The sequence below is a fragment of the Haliaeetus leucocephalus genome, unplaced genomic scaffold (genome assembly GCF_000737465.1).
Source record: "Haliaeetus leucocephalus isolate CR32 unplaced genomic scaffold, Haliaeetus_leucocephalus-4.0 Scaffold848, whole genome shotgun sequence".
NCBI classification, from domain to species: Eukaryota; Metazoa; Chordata; class Aves; order Accipitriformes; family Accipitridae; genus Haliaeetus; species Haliaeetus leucocephalus.
Window position 1 is genome coordinate 16,199,961 of NW_010973284.1, and position 17,425 is coordinate 16,217,385.

The 17,425-nt window shown below is 35.8% G+C and overlaps 1 protein-coding gene across 1 annotated transcript; it reads left to right on the forward strand.

The window, feature by feature from the left end:
• The first annotated feature begins 706 nt into the window (after window positions 1-706).
• CDC7 (cell division cycle 7) lies at window positions 707-17,168 on the forward strand. Its single transcript, XM_010582627.1, has 11 exons — window positions 707-800; window positions 4,466-4,549; window positions 6,430-6,565; window positions 7,199-7,292; window positions 7,375-7,517; window positions 9,389-9,638; window positions 10,229-10,324; window positions 11,164-11,342; window positions 12,622-12,704; window positions 15,610-15,759; window positions 16,792-17,168. Exons 1-11 carry the CDS (start codon window positions 707-709, stop codon window positions 17,166-17,168), a joined length of 1,686 nt encoding a protein of 561 aa, XP_010580929.1.
• The last annotated feature ends 257 nt before the right edge of the window (window positions 17,169-17,425 follow it).

A 17,425-nucleotide genomic window follows, 5' to 3' on the forward strand; every position in this document is an offset into this window, starting at 1 on the left:
ACTCACTTATCATCAGTTATGCTGCCCTGGGGTTCTCTGCCTTTCTTTTCCTCATGAAACAGGATTATCAGACTTTTTTGATTGTACAATATTAGTACATGTCACTAATTTAGTTTTATTTACAATGTTTCCAAGATTTGGGAAGAAGCATTTCAAAATAACCATATGCTGTTATTTCTTGTTATGGGGGAGAGTGACAAATAATTATGCCTTTTGTTGATCTTATACAGAAGAGAGAGAGATCTCTCATATTGAAAAGATACTTTTTTCTCTTGAAATTTCTTTCAGGTTTTCTGTCTTTGTACAGGTGTTGCAGTATGCGATGCAGCTATTTCTGTGTGCATCAGTTCCTTGCCTTTCAAAGCAAACTTCAGGGAAAAGATAATGCTTGAATATGAATGAAGAAACACACAAGAGATGAAAGAAAATCTCTCGTGTCTAAGCTTATCTTGCAGTCTTCCTTCCCTTCCCCCTTTTTTCCTCTTACTAGAGGTAGAGTGGGTTTACTGGTTTGGTTTTATTCTGGGATGATGGGTGACACTTTGTTGTTTTAGGTAGCACAGAGGAGCTTCCTCAGACTCCCTAAATCTCATCTCAGGAACTGAGTGCAGGGCGAGGAAGTGTCTTACCAGATATGCTTGCTCCCCCAGGTGTCCAGAAGTGATCCTCAAAGTCTTGGATTTTTTTACTTGAGGTTTGTTTTGTGATGGAGACATTGTTGAAGTCTCGCTGTGATGAACAGCACCCTCATCAGGCTGAAGACTTCCACGGGAAGCAGGAGCAGAACAGCAAGCTTTCAGGTATGTGCTAAAAGAGGGATTGCTAACATTACGTTTTGTTGCTGATGTGCTTCTTTATCGCTTCAGGAAGTTTCAGCATCAATTATAAGCCTGTCTGTATATGATCCCATTGTATAAAGAGTTAATGAAATGAAAACATTTGAGGTGGCTTTTGATTTTAAGTTTATTCCTGCTTTTCGTTTGTCACAAAACTTCAGCAGCAGTAGTTTGTCACAGCTCGCTAACTCTGCTATTTATTTATCACTATAGATATAGATTTATCACTATAGATATTTATCATATATAGAATATGTTACTGTTAGGGGATACCAGAATTCAAAAAAGGCAGTTCTTGAGAATAAAATTCTCTGACCAGACAAGGACACAAAAATAGTATTTTGCCTTTTAACTTATAATTGCCAGCCTTATCTTTAGATGTGACTTTGTGCACAAAAACACTGTTCCTGCTCTTACCAGAGAAGTTGAACTACGAACATGGGTTCTGATGGTGTTTTTATTGCTCATTTTTGGGTCTCTTTGTGAATGTACTTCAATCTGGACTTCCTGTACAATGCTTGCTCAGTAATTTTGGATGGTCAGCCAGCTTTTATATATAAGTGTATGTGTGTGTATATATAAAATGGCTACTGATTTCCCTAGAAATAGATAGTCCTCTGTCAGTCCCCTGCACATCCATGTCCAGAATTACGTAGAGTCTTGCTGAATAACGTTTAATTGTCTTGCTTTGCAAATGCTTTTGATTCTAGGAAGTAAAGAAATTACTTTAAAATCTGCTCACAGAAAATGTTGGATATTATTATTATTATTATACACTGATGGTACAACGACTGTATGTTCTCTATACCCAAATGGGGATTCAGGCCCCCGGAAGAGAACAGATGATGTTTATACTACCATCGATCAACAAGGACAGTCACTGACTGTTTCTAGCACTTTTCAGGATCTTTCATACCAGAAACTGTGTTGAGTTACTAAATGTTCTCAGTGCCTTGGGTAGGCACTACTCTGGCCTAGGATCTGCAGCCTGTGTCACCCAGGTGTTAGTGCCCCAACAGCATTGAACTTTGTCCAGGCAGGAACCTGAATTCAGTGTCAGACAAAACAGAGTGTTTGGCAGATTCTGTAGCAGTTAATTGAGAGAGCTTTTCATAATTGTTAGTCTCTACCTTAGTACTGTTAGACTGGTGGCACAAAACAACCCAAAATCTGATATGGTAAGGAAAGTAGAAACCTGCCAGTTTCTAAAGACTTAAGAGATGTGCCTTTTGAGTCCTTTTTAGGAGTGTTGCTTTTTGCCAGAGTTAAATCCTTTTTTCCTAACCAAGCAACTTTACTGGTGAAATTCCAGTGCAAATTTTGTGTTGTAATTTTTAGTAAAAACTGAAGCTTAAAGAATGCTCATCAGAAATCATACTAAAATGCAAGTATTGGAACAAAACTGTAAGTTGTTTTATATGGAGCAGGTTAGATAGCAAACTAGTTCTAAACAAGGTTGTTCTAATAGAGCCTGTTGGAACTATATCACTGTTGAAAACAATTTTTCTAGCTCTGTCCTGTGGCTACTGAACTCTTGGGATGAAGTTTGTGTAGGATGCTTCAGAACCCAATAACAAGATTATCTTTGTGAGGGGAAAGGCCCATGTCTTTGAGTGATGCAATAACATTTTGATGTTAAGTTCTTTATAATTCTGTTAAGTGGTTTAATCTCTTAATGTCTTTGAGTATTCCTGGGGAAAATGGAACATGGTGCAAATGTCAGCCTTTCCCCTTCCTGTATTTTCTGAAGATTTCAGAAAGCTTTCTTGAATGTCTTACATTTGTTATGTAATACATGAGCATTTGTGTAAAAAGTTGAAATTACTGTGCAAACAAACTGGAAGTACCATTTTTTAAATGATAAGGCTTTTCAACAACAATTCTTTTTTAGTGACAAAACAACAAGAATTACAGCAATAATAGATACATTTCTTAATAAAGTTCCATGGCAAAGCACATGGGCAATATGAATGCTATCAATTCAAAAAATGTTATGTAGTAACTTGAATTTTTAGGGTTATTTTCAACAGAAATTCTTACTATATTGACAGGAAAATGAAGTGATTCCTCAAACTTTCAATTTCCTACTTTTCAAGTAGTTTAACGTAATCTGGCTCTGTAAAATTGGGGAATAACCAGAATAACTGTACAGTTGACCAGTTTTCATTAGCCTTTTCCTTTGGGGATTATTAAACACAGAGTCCTGTACATCTTGACTGTTAGTACAAGTCTGGTTGTTTTTATCCTAGGATATTTTTGAGGCTTTTAAATATGATTCCTAGTAGAACTGATTAACCTTTTACTTGTATTTGTTGATCAAATGTATCTTAAATGAATGTTAGCAGTTCTGGTGTCGAGCGCAGAGGGTTTTTTCATTACTGAAATATCCCTCCCAAGATGACCTAAAACAAAATAACTTGGAGAAGCAGAGGGAATGACTTGAAAAAAAAAAAAAAAAAAAAGTATATGGATAGTAAGAGAGGCAGCAGGCTTCAGTTCTCAAAAGTATTTTTAGTATGTTGATCTTTATAAATTTTTTAAATAAAAAAAAAATAATTACAATTGAAAGTTAACTATAACTTGAATTACCACTAATTTATTGGGCTTTTACCAGGAAGAAAGGGTTCTTTAGGCAGACTTCAGATTTTGTGCTGTATAAAGTGAGCTAGCATAGAAGATTGGGGATGCATGCTAATCCATACTTTGTTTCTAGCATATCAGTGATATTTTGAAAATAATTCTCATTGCTTATGACTTACTGTCCTGGTAAAACATAGTAGATTTTTATGTATACAATTTATGTTAAATTTATTTTATTATCCATTTCTAGGATCAAAAATGTATACACATTTTTTTTTCCATTTGATTGACTTTCCAAATACCAGTTTGTGCTTAGTTCTGTATAATAAAATATACTTCACCCTAGCTTTACAGAAATTAGTTACAGCCTCTAAATACTTCGTAGCTTCAAACAAAGTGAATTCTTAGGCAGGGTATAGACAACATTTAAACTACAAGGATTTGTAAACTGAATGGAAAACTCCATAATTAGTTGGAATAATACAGTACAATATCCTTGTCGTGCCATCTAGTGACTGCAGCATAAAGTGCAGCAACTTAAATGCAGAGCAGACATGGTTTTTGGTGTTTACTATTTTAAGTAACAGTGTGAAAAGTTGCATTATTGATCTTAAAAAAAAAAAAATAAAATTCTACACTTTTGATTTGCATCCAGTGGATGTGCTCCTGTGATTACAGAAACAACTATTATAGTTTTGTCTTTTATGAAATTGATGTTGCAAATCTCATTAAAACATTTATCAATGATCTGATGTTTTACTAACCAGAAGGGTTTTGCCCTCTCAGGAACTGCTAGGTGGCAGATAAATTTAAAAAAAAAAAATTTTTAAATGCTGCAGTATATAACGGAGTGTGATGAAGAACAACAATAATATCAAGTATGCAAATGGTATTGTCAGCAGGGATAGATACCTGTCTGCTGTTTTTTCCTCTGTTTATGTGAATTCACAATCCTCTGAACTCGTGTGATTTGTGATCTCAAATATAGATCAGATACTGAATCAAGCAATAAAATTCCTAACTTATTTTCCCCATTCTTTGCACAGCAGGAATAAAAAAAGATATTGAAAAACTTTATGAAGCAGTGCCACAGCTTGTGAATGTGTTCAAAATTAAGGAAAAAATTGGAGAAGGTAAATGTTTTATTTTAGCTTGCTTAGACTTAGCTTTCTTTTGGTATTTCTAATTTAAAAGATATAAATGTAAGATCCCAATATATGCAATTTAAGCCAAATGCCTTTTTGATTTACTTCTTGGTCTCTGTAGGAATTCTAATATGTTGCTGAGCATATAGGTGTGTTAATTAGGGACATTTTCAAGGTATTTTCTTGAAAATCTCGTATATTAAAGCCTTTCAAAAAAACCAGCATTCCAGTTTCGATAACTAAAAATTTTTGAGGTAGATTTGAGTAAGTAAGTCTTAACACTCCATTCTTTTTCTCTTTTACATGAGAAATCTGTTAATATGCAGGTGTGTTTTGACATATTTAACTGCTGTTTCTTAAGTTGGCTTTGCTTCCACTGAAACCCTGTGGGCAGAACTGGAGGAGGAGAAAGTTTATAGCTGCTTTATTTAAAAAAAAAAAAAATTTTTTTTTTTTTAAAGACATACAGTATCAAATTTTAGAACACTTGTGTACACCTTGCCTTCAACAGATACTATTGCAGATACCTTCAATAAACGTTAGGTGTGACTGTATGTAGATTCTTAGGTACTTCTGAGTGTGGGATTTCAGCACTTTTTGGAACTTTACCCATTTGATCTCTGAAATGCTTTGTGACACTCCACACTTTTAAACAAAAATGTTGATGAGAAGCTGGAATGTTTTACAGCTGTTTTGTGATGGAATACCTGTGATGGCAGGCTAGATGGCTAAAAGTTTTTTGTCTTAAAAAACCCCCGGCTCCATTCACCACAGCAATATAAAATTTAAAAAACAAAACAAACAAAAAAAGGAGTTCTGCTTATCATAAAAAAGATAGTATAATTAAACAAAATCTCTGGTTATGAATAGTACTCTGATTTTGCTCCTGGGAGCAAACAATGTTTTTAAAAATACCAGTTGCAGTTCTGCAGCATTATGAGAAAACAAGCTTCAACTTAGGATTCCACTCTGGAGTCACTTTCATTTTAGCAGTTCTTACCACCAAAAATAATGTCTTATGTCAACTTGGTAACCCTTGTTGCTATAATCAATTCTACTGAATGTATGGGATGCTAGATTTTTTTATGACTGCAATAAGTATTTAGAGTTTTTGCTGACATTTTGGTGTATGTATGCACTTACAGACTGTTGAACTAGCATGATGCGAACACAATACCTAAAATGTAATCAGAAGTAATCTGTACTGTTTATTGATACAGAAGAATGCTTCAACTTGTATGTTCAGATATCTCGGATCATTAGGATAAATTAACCTCCTAAGAGGTATATTAGGATATCCTTAAAATTAAATGGGTGGGTCAGTTTATCATACAGTCTGAATACTCGCTTTCTCAAATGAATCTATCACATTCTGTCTACGTGGTAAAGCTCTGGACAAACAAATAGTAAAGTTACGCATCATGTGAGAAGTCTTACTTTATAGATAAGGTAACAGTTAAGAAAAATGTAGCAATTTCAGAGGTGCTTTGAATAGTAAAGGCAGTGCTTTCCAGATTAGCATTATATAGCCCACTTACATCGTAGGGAGAGAAGAGTTAGATGTCAGATGAAAGTAAGCTACCTAAACAAGAAAGCAAATCAAAGATAGGAAATTTACATTCTAAGAGCTCTGTGTCCCAGGCAAGTTAGACAGTGTTACATTTGCATTTTTACTGACATAAAAAGCTTGTATACAAGATCACTGAATTCAGTAGTAGAAAAAAGGAACTGCATTTTTCTCTTCTAGAATCTGCTTTTGATGTAGTATCAAGTATACTGCACGATTGTGAACAGTTAGATCACTTCTGTAAAAATCTGAATTGACCTAATTAAAAATGCTGAAGACTATTTTTCTCCCTTCTTTACAGGTACTTTTAGTTCTGTTTACTTGGCCACAGCACGGCTACAAACAGGACATGAGGAAAAAATGGCTCTGAAACACTTGATTCCAACCAGCCACCCTCTGCGAATTGCTGCTGAACTTCAGTGCCTCACTGTAGCAGGGTACATAAAAAAAAATTAACGATTGTCATGACTAAACTGCTGAACAGTGTCTCACTGTTCTGTATTTATTTTAAGTTTTGGCATTTCGCTTCCTTTTTTTTAACTGCAGAAATGTATGTTCTTTTTATCAAGAGCTGATAAGAAATGGAGTGTCTTACCTGTAAAGGATGCTCTTCTCTAATAGTCTCAGTTTACAGACGGTGCTGTATTTTCCATCTGAGAAGTTCTGTGATGTATCTCTGTGATAACAAAAATTCCAGTTCTGAAATGCTTGGAAAAAATAATCTCTTCATCAGAAAATGCAGTTTTAGGAATGAATGCTTGTTGTCAGAGTGTGCTGAATAGCACCTTCTTAAAGTAGTTGGTATCATGAAGGTTAGGTCCTACATTTAATTACAGCAGTAACTACAAACCATGGCCCCACAAATAATGTATGGAGCCCTCATTGCAAATTGCAGAACTCAAATGGAACATAGTAATGAAAGGCAACAGCATAACTACTGACTGCTGATAAGACTGCTGTCAAAATATAAATTAGATTATAAAAGAAAGCCTTACTGAAGTTTTTAAGAAATAAAGGAAAATAAACATCCATCTTCTGGTCTTTATTCAGTGACATTACTTTTGTTCTAGGGGACAAGATAACGTTATGGGAGTTAAATATTGCTTTAGGAAAAATGATCATGTGGTTATTGTTATGCCATATCTGGAACATGAATCCTTCTTGGTGAGTCCCAGACTTTTTATGTGTAGTAAAACTTTTTAATTAAAAGCAGTTGCATAATTACAGTATCCAAATAATCTTTCAGGATGTTTTGAATTCTCTTTCCTTTGAAGAAGTGAGGGAATACATGTTTAATCTGTTTAAAGCGTTGAGGCGCATTCATCACTTTGGTATAGTTCACCGTGACGTCAAGCCCAGTAACTTCCTCTACAACAGGCAGCTAAAAGAGTAAGTCTGTCCAGATGACCATATTGTGATCTCATTTGGGATGTGTGCCTTGGCAGAACAGAGTCAATTAGGCTTTTGGGTTTTTTTCCTTCCAGCTGCATAACATGTGCTTAAGTAATAAAACTAAAAAAGATTTTTTTTTTTTAATTTGTAAAACTTTTCTTTCTGTGTTTAGGAATTTGAGGAGGGAAGGAATTTATTTTTTCATACTTAAAAACTTCATACTGCCTCATAGAGCGACAAGTACTGGAAAAATGACAATTTTACTATTGAGTAAAAGTACTACAATTTTGAATAAGAATGAGAAGAGTAAAATCAGTTTGGGTTTTTTTTTTTTTTAATAAGAAAGCTAATAGTGACTTGTGGTGCATAGACTGATACTTGTAAATTTTTACTCGTGGATAGAGTGAAATTGATACAGATAAGACGGCTGGGCTGTTTTCACCTTACATTGAATTAATGTTTATAACTGGTAGGGCTAGGTTTTTTGCCTGCAAGTTACAATATTTAAAGACTATAAAAAGTGAGGTACTGCTTTTTTGTGAAGAGCTGAAATGGATTGAAAAAGGTACTGTTTCAGTGCTAGCAGTCCTATAACTGTATTGGTGAGTATTGTGCTGTGTACAGTTGAGACACTGAGGTGCTGGAGTGTGTCCAAAGAAGGGCAACGAAGCTGGTGAAGGGTCTAGAGAGCAAATCTTATGAGGACTGGCTGAGGGTTGTTCAGCCTGGAGAAAAGGAGGCTCAGGAGAGACCTTATTACTCTCTACAACTACCTGAAAGGAGGTTGTAGTGAGGTGGGTGTTGGTCTCTTCTCCCAAGTAACAAGTGCTAAGATGACAGGAAACGGCCTCAAGTTGTGCCAGGGGAGGTTTAGATTGGATATTAGGAAAAATTTCTTCACCAAAAGGGTTGTCAAGCTTTGGAACAGACTGCCCAGGGAAGTGGTGGAGTTGCCCTCCCTGGAGGTATTTAAAAGACGCATAGATGCCGTGCTTAGGGACATGGTTTAGTGGTGGACTGGGCAGCATTAGGTTTACAGTTGGACTCGATGATCTTAAGGGTCTTTTCCAACCTGAATGATTCTATGATTCTATGTAGTGAGAGTTTGTAGGGGAGATTTGGTTACGTTTTGCCAAACCACAAGCTTAAAAATTTGAGAAATACTGATTTTTTTTTTTTTTTTTCCCTAAATCTATCAGAATGAATTCATATTGTCGTTTTGCTCTTCCAGCATTTGTTTGAGCCTTAATCTCTACTGTGGGTGTGGAGGCCATGCAGCTGAGTTTGTCTGAGACCCAGAGAGAGCTGGATTGTCTCTGTGCTGGTTGTAGCAAAAAATAGTTCTTTTAAAGACAGATCTGAAGTGTGAACTAATGTAGTCTTACCTGTTTGAAGACTGAAGTAAATTCCAGTAGTATTGCTTGAAGTCTGGCAAAACTCTCAGCATTGTTAGTCATGTCTGTCTTCACTGCTACATTTTTCCTCTGCCCATGGGAATCCTGCAAGGGTCAAGTCACTTGTACTTGACTGTTGGCTGAAGGTTCAGAGCTGTCGGATTAGAAGAACCCCAGAAAGGAGCTGCTGGGAATATTTTTTTTAATGCCATTGGAGAAAGTATGCACTTGAGAAGATTTTGGGACAAGAAACAATGAAGTAAGATGGGTATAGTGTAAAAACATTGCGGGGATAGGTAAGATAGGACAAGAGGAGGCAAAGGGAGAAAATAGGACTGTGATGCTGGCAACAGTGCCAATAAGCAACATACTGGGTAAAATGTGAAAGAAATATAAGTAAACAAGTAATGAACAGTGAATTGAACTGATTGATGAATACTTTGTGACTCCTGTTTCTAAATTTGTGTCTTTCAGGTATGCCTTGGTAGATTTTGGCTTGGCACAAGGAACACCCGATACGAAAATTGAACTTCTCAAAACTGCCCACTCTGAAGATCAGCAGGGAAGTTGCTTGCAAAATAATCCCACCATAACCTTGGGAAATGGGGGTTCTGTCAGTGTCACAGCACCTAAACAGATAGCTCAACAGTCAGCCTCAAAAGCAGCTGATAAAAGGTCCAGCTCACTTTCAAAAATACAGATTAAACAAGGAAGAGGAGGAAAGGTTCTCAGTCTTTTTTATTAATATTGTTGTATGTTTAATGTATTACTTCATCCAACAGGGGGAGATGTAATACTTGAAAAAAGTTCTGCATGCATATCTTGCTGGGTCCTATTGTGATGCACAGAATCACGGTTTTCATATCAAAGTGGGTAGTTTTACATAACCGTATTGGCATCATTCATTATCTGTTAGATATAATACAATGCCAAAGGCTGTATAAAACCCTAGCATGGGTTACTATTTAGACAGCCTTAACTCTTTTTTTAAGTGACATGTATTGTGGAACTCTTCCCCAGGCCACTAATTATTCATCTATGCTTAGTTACTTAGTTGCATAACAAATGCAGTACAGAGGACATTCACATTGTCTTGGGGCACTTCTGAGGTGTGATTCGTTTTGTAAGCATGTTTGCTGTTCTGTCTAGACCATGTTTTCCTCATCCACAGTAAACTGATGCCTGAAAATGACTTACCATGCAGCTGTTCTTGTTTTATGTCACTTCACACTTTTTTTTTGTTTTTGAACTGTCAGTATCCAGCTGACTGTGTGTTAGATAGGATCCTTATTGTCCTTTTTGTTGGTATTGTAGGAGGATTCTGTGCACCATTCTGTCCAGCGCTCTGTCTTTGGAGAAAGGAATTTCAATGTCTATAGTTCCACGTACCAGGAGAACTCAAGTACAAAAGTAAGAAGTGTGACTCATCAGTAAGAGCAATCTGTTACATATTTGAAAAATTATGGAACTGGTTGTTCTGTAAGACTGGACATTACTCCAGGATGCTGTGAAACTAAAAGTTTTTGAGCAGATTATTAAGAGTGTCTTTGCAGAAATGCTCAAAGGATTTTTCATTTCTGTTTCAGTCCCTTTTGAAACTCTTAAAGAACTAGTTATGTAGCTGTATCCCTAGCTGATCTTGTTTGTATGCTAAATTAATCTTTTTTCCTACACATGTCTGTGCAACTAAGATATACTTAGCTTGTGAAACTTCATTTTTTTATTTTGTAGTTGAAACTGGAGAGAAAATTTGTAATAAATATTTTTCTGTAGTTTTTGTAATTGGTATTTAATATGACAAAGGGGAAACCCCAAATAAATTAGAGGGTTTGGCCAACAGTGATCATCTTATTGTAGAATTAGAGTTAGTGCCTGTGTGTTGCTGTGTCATTTCATGTACATTTTTTTTTATTCTCATGTTGAGCCAAAAGAATTCTTGAAACATTATAGTGACTTGAAAAATACTTGCCTTATAGCTTCAGAATATCTAATGTATATTGTTTTTTAGTAAACACTGCAAAATGTTTTCCAATGGGGAAGGAGAGGAAATCAGGATATTTAGAAAGCTCCAGTGTCTTGTTTTACAGATGTTGTGATATTGTTAAAAAGGTTTGCTATCTTCTGTTCTAAAATAGCAGCTTCTTGCTCATGAGCACCTGTTCAGTCTTAGTATTTTAGGAACTGGCCTATCTCTATGTAAAGGGAAGCTTCTTAAATATGTCACCTTCTCTAAAATATCTGCCTTGCAGCTCACAAAACAATCAAAGATGATAGATGTTTCATCTAGGAAGTTAGTAACAAAGAAGAAGATTACTTCTACCAAAACAGCGAGCAATGGGACAGCCAGGAAGGCTGCCAGTGGTTGTCCCTCAAACCTGACCTGTGACTGTTATGCAACGGATAGAGTTTGCAGTGTTTGCCTTTCAAGGTAACTTGCTTTGATAATGTTATAAAATTGTCTGCTATGCTGTCAAGCAAGGTCAGAAACTTAGATTTACTAGACAGCTGATTTAGTAGGTGAAAGATAGCATTTGATCTGTGCAACCCTTAAAACACTGAGTATGCTCCTTTTAAACAAGAATAGTTTATGGAATTCATGCAATAATTGGTTCAAGAGAGATTCACTGTCAATGACTTTTTGTTGTTGTATTTAATTATCCACCTACATGTCTTGTAGAAAATCGCTTGAGTTAACTACAACACTTAGAGAAGACAATACATCAGTCTGTCATTAGTAGTTTTCTAATAGGCCTAAATCATGCCAACACTTTGGATTCTGGAAATCATGAAATGTAGAATAAAAAGGAAACATGACTGGTTTGTATTTGTTAATTTAAAAAATAATGTCTAAGTTTTAATAATAGGTTAGAGAATCTTAATAACTCAGTTCAACTCCATCCCTCTGCAGTTAGTTTTGGTTATGATCTACTATTGCCTTTTATCCACACATTAAGGAACACAGATTAACACAGAGAATTCTGTTTACTAGACATAGCCATGAAACTGTGGGGTCCCTCTCTTACCAGACTGTCAAAATATGGTGATATCAACTTCATTTCAGAAGTATGAAACATGAGGAATTTGCCAGACTCAAAAGAGAAGTGGCCCATAGAAGGAAGGCACTTTAAGCCATACAAGAAAGCTCTGGGAAGTTGGTTGCTGCTTTTTTTTTTTTTTTTTTTTAAATAATTATAACCTCACACCTTTTAGTTAATCTAACAAAAAGTAAATTCTTGTCAATGCTCAGAAATAGTGAACCTTAGTTTGCTGTGGACTAATACAAAGCCAGAGCATCCACATTCAAGAATCTAGTGCATTTTTTGCCTTTGGTTAATTAGTCTCACCTTTAAAGTTTCCTATGAAAACAAGCCTTTAGCAAAAATGATGCTGCTATTGAATGAAACTAAAAAAGGTCATTGAGAATGACATATGCAATAAGTATTTCTGTGGTATGACCTGATGCTAGATAATATAATAAAAATATAATAATATAATAGATAATATAAGCCAGCTATTATTTTATGCAACATCATTTCATGCTAGGTAATTATAAGATGCTTCAAACTTCTATAAAACTTGGATAGGGCAGGGTTAGGCTGTTTATACATCTGGCACAAGTATATTCTAAAACTAAGATTAAGCATTATTATAATTAGAAATTATTTATCAACTTTTATATTCTAAACATGTTTGTCTCTCATTACAAGGTGTCAGCAAGTTGCTCCCAGGGCAGGAACACCTGGATTCAGAGCACCAGAAGTATTAACAAAGTGCCCGACTCAGACCACAGGTACTGCACAACAGACTGAAACTAATGTATTTTTTCACCTTTTGATCCCCATTTATGCATATTATGTTGTCTTTTTTATGGGAGGGGTTTTGTTTACATGTGAAATTCATTTTGTCATTCCTTCTAGCACTTACCAAGCATTTCCTGATTTTAATTCAAAGTTTATTATTCAGAGTAAGAACAAGTTAGGAATATTTTTCCTGTGTTTGAAACTTGAATATGTCTTTATTCATTTGAGAGGTAGTGCCATACGCAGGAGTTGAATACAATGTGTTTTAAAAGAAAACAAAGCTGTAATTTTTATCAAGTTTCTTGGCTTATTGTGGCTTATTTATTAAAGTGAAATCTTGAATAAATCTTGGGGTAGGGACATACTTTAGACTTTTCTAGACAGATTGTCACATATAGTTTGCTGTCATAGCAGGCATAGTTAATGGTATAATTGCAAATGTGTTTTAGAAAGCATTGGTTAATACTTTTAATCAGATTTTTTTCCTTTTTGCTACTGCTTTATATAGCTGGTCTGTAAATGTCATAATTTTTTCTTACTAAATTTTTAATTTCTCAGGGTTAAAAATGATCAAATTAATAAGTTTCAGTAATCTGGGTAAATATCAGGGCAGAGCAGAGGGATGGGTTTGCATTAGCTGATGCAAGTAGGATGGGAGAGGTTGTGCCTACCTGGAGAACGGAGGAGCAATAAAAGCAAAGTTACCTGTTAAACATTTGGTGTATGACCAGGAGTTTTGACTTATGAAAAAGGGGGATAAATACAAATGTCCCCAAAACTGGATTTAAAATAACAGTTTTTAGCCATGTTCTGCTGAATACCTTTTGAGAAAATTGCCAATTTTCTGTACTTAAAGTGTGTATATATGCTTAGAATAGACTTAACAATACATTTGATCAGCTTATCCCTACATAGCCTTATGTTCTTTGAAAGACCATCTGTGCTGTGGGTATGACTGGGATTTCAAGAGGTATGGCAGCCTGCTTGGAGTTACTGTGCTGTAACAGCCAGCTTTATGGGCTAGAAGACATCCAGAAATCCAGGACAAGTTTAGACAATCTCTGAATCTGTCTAGACAGAATTTAGGCAGAAAGAAGACATACCTAGGAAATTTTGGACACATGCTGGTGTTAAATATGCTTTCAGACGGTTTTCTGTTCTCTAGGGTAATGGAGAGCAGGATTACAGAAAATATGGGTAAATCTGGAAACCCTTGGGTGTGGCATAGACAGCCCTAAAAGCACTGAGTCAGTGGTGCCGAGCTCCTGTATTATGTCAACAAAGGCCTTAATTAGAACTGGGTAGACTAATATTAATATTTGTGAGATTATGTTGTATTTCAACTAACAAATCTTCTTGTCCACTTCCATCTGGGACTGCTGTAGTCACCTCCTTGTATTCCTGCCAAGTTCTGGTCTCTGTGCTGAGACCAAGTTACCATCTGGATCCAGCTGACCCTATCCAGGGCTACCTTAGTGCATCTGACCCAGGTTCATAGTGCAGGGAATACAACCTAAACTCCCAAGCTGATGTTATACAGGTCCAGTTACACTTCAGCTTGGTTTGTCCCTCTGTTTTTTTTCCTCAGTCTGCCTCACTAGTTGGATAACACTAGGCAAAAGCATCACAATTTTGATGGCATTGCACAGGATCTTGCAGTCTGCTGATGATCCCAGCTCTACCAGAATTGTAGGGCCAGGATTTACTAGCCATTCAGATATAATGTCTATTAATTTCAGCAAGAGTTAAGTAATTAAACTTCTTTAAAGGTCTTGACCTTGATGACTCCAGCTTTCCCAACCAAATACTTGGGGTGATGCACAACACCTCAAAGAGATAGTATGATCTTTTCAACAGCGATACAGTAATGCTAAAACTTTTTTACAGGAACTATGAAGAAGATACAAATTTTTTCCACTGTAAATTGTGCCAAATTATCATCTTGGATTTTTATTCTTTTAATAAAAGACTTAAAATGTGGTTTTGCAACTGAAGTCAACTGAATACTTCCCCCCCCCCCCAAAGTCCTGTGCTGATAGTGTTTCTAACTAAAATGTCCAAATTAATCACTGCCTATTTTACTACTTATTTTTTTAAGAGAGGTAGAATAACTATGGCTCTATTTCCCAACTGTCAATTTTTCTCTTTAGAGTTTGAGAATCCTTCAAACTCTCTCCTTCACTTTCCTTGCCATCTCTCAAAATGTGCACCTTATTGAGCCAAAAAATTATGGCAGACAGGTATTCTCATAACTTTTAGTATTAAAGTTTCCATCATGCTTTGGCATCTATCCCCAGAGTACTCTCTGTACTCTTCATAACACAATGAAAGCGATGAATACTAACTATTACAGTTCTTAAACTGGCTATCTTGTCAATGATTTCATATTAGAGAGGAACAAAGTTCATAGTAAGATAAATTTTTTAGTACTGTGGCAGCCTCAGTCCCAGAAAAATTCAGATTTGCATTCATTTGTGAATTATTTTTTATTTGTGATCCTTATAGAAGGTTTTCTTCATATGAAGCAAACTTATTTGTTTCAAAACTAGCCAGTTTTTTGCCCCTTCTCATTTCCCTGAGCAAAACAACCTCAAACATTGTTTTGGTACATTTTAAGTTTAGCAAGTTAATGGAATTACTTATGTGAAAAATTTTATGGAAAAGCTTAAACATTCCCTCTGCATCAAAGCAGGAAATTATTCTTCAATCTAATTATAGTAATTTCCACTGTTTTCTGAAGTGTTATCTGTATGACCAAAGTCAGTTAAGTACTTCAGAACATAACTTTTTCTGATAGAAACTTTTCAGGTCATAATTTCTTTTTAAAGAAAGTTGTGATTTTGTTTGTGATGAAATAATGAGTTCAGTTGTTACTAAGTTTGCTTTCAATTGCAGCAATTGACATGTGGTCTGCAGGAATCATATTCCTTTCTCTGCTCAGTGGACGGTATCCATTTTACAAAGCAAGTGATGATTTAACTGCTTTGGCACAAATCATGACAGTTCGTGGATCCAGAGAAACCATTCAGGCTGCTAAAACTTTTGGTATGCAAACCTTAATTATGGGGAAAAGGGGAAAATGTATGCTTGGTCTGCTATTTAATGCAGTGATTTACAATCTATGATTTTTTTTTTTTTTATATACATAAATATATTTTTAGGTTTGGGAGTAATTTTGGAGGTAAATCATACTTCTTGCATGTAAAACTCTAAAAGTACTAGTCTATAAACAGAGATTTAAGAAAGTTTTGTATTTTTCTATCTTTTATAATTTGTATATGGGGTACTTCATGCCATAGGTTTCCCAGCCTGTCTGCTGCCTTTCACTGAGTCAGGGCCACTTGAGGTGAAATATGCCAGCTAAATGTTTTCTACTGGCATTTGGTTAGAATTTTTGAGGCAGTGTTTCTATTCCTGCAAAATTTGCCCTGGAGGCTTAAGTCAATATGACTTAATATTTAGATGATGTAAACCTTGCTTTCCTGCCCTGCTCAACAAGGGCTAGTAAAAAAAACCAACAAAACCAAACCCAACAGAAGGCCTGTTTAAAAATACAAAACTACCACCACCACAAAACACACAAAAAACTAAAATAACCATTCCCCTAATTGTTTGCAGGCCAAATGCTGCAGCATTTGCTACCTGGAAGTGTAACTGACAGCATCGATTTTCATTCTCCAGACAGAGGTGTAAAAATCAGGGTATCTAATTTTCTTCAGTTCTCTTAAAATGACAGTGAAATGCAAAAAGGTGGTGTGTGGGGTATGTGACAACCTGTCACTGCGTAACTTCACAAACCAACCCAAACAGCTTTGTTCTGAGCAGAACTGAGACTATTATCCTTCTGACTTGCTGGGGCTATTGCTGTAAAACATGGCTGGCTGGGGGGGGAGGTGTTGGATTTGGTTTTTTGATAGTTTGGGGTTTTTTTTGTTGTTGTTTGTTTGTTGTTGTTTTTTTTTTTTTAATGCTGGTTACGCTTCAAGACATGAAGTTTCAAGACATGAAACAAACTTAGAAGTTACAGTTGCATAGAAAGTATAATAAAATGTCGCTTGCTGTAATTTTTTTTTCTAGGTAAATCAGTTCTGTGTACCCAAGTTGTCCCGGCACAAAACTTAAGAACCCTCTGTGAGAAGTTGAGAGGAACAAATAGCAGCTGTAATAGATCCCAGGGTGAAGTGCCCAGCAAGTCTGTAAATGACTCAGCTTTGCCAGTTCCAGTAGACAAACCATCTGCTCCCGAGACACTTGGGAAACAAATTCAACACTTAAAGAGCTTTCAGGAAGGTGACGATGCTTTGGAAATGAAGGCAACAGACATGAAAGGATGGGATCAGGTTCCTGATGAAGCATATGACCTACTTGATAAGCTACTAGACTTAAACCCTGCAACAAGAATAACTGCAAAAGAGGCTTTGCTGCATCCTTTTTTTAAAGACATGAGGGTCTGAGAAGAGACCATATTCTGTTATTGCTTTCATACATTTTATGTGGAAATGAGATACTGAGGTAGTTTTACCTTGTTGTCCTCAACATTTACATTCATTGAAATACCATCATACTGTGCACAGAACTACTGAAATTTTTTCTTGTACAGTTGGACAGCCAATGTCAGTTTACTTTAAGAAATACTTGGAGATGTAAAAATTACATAAACATCACTAACATTGTCTTCTTCTAAGACACTTCTGAGGGGTTATTGCTGTGC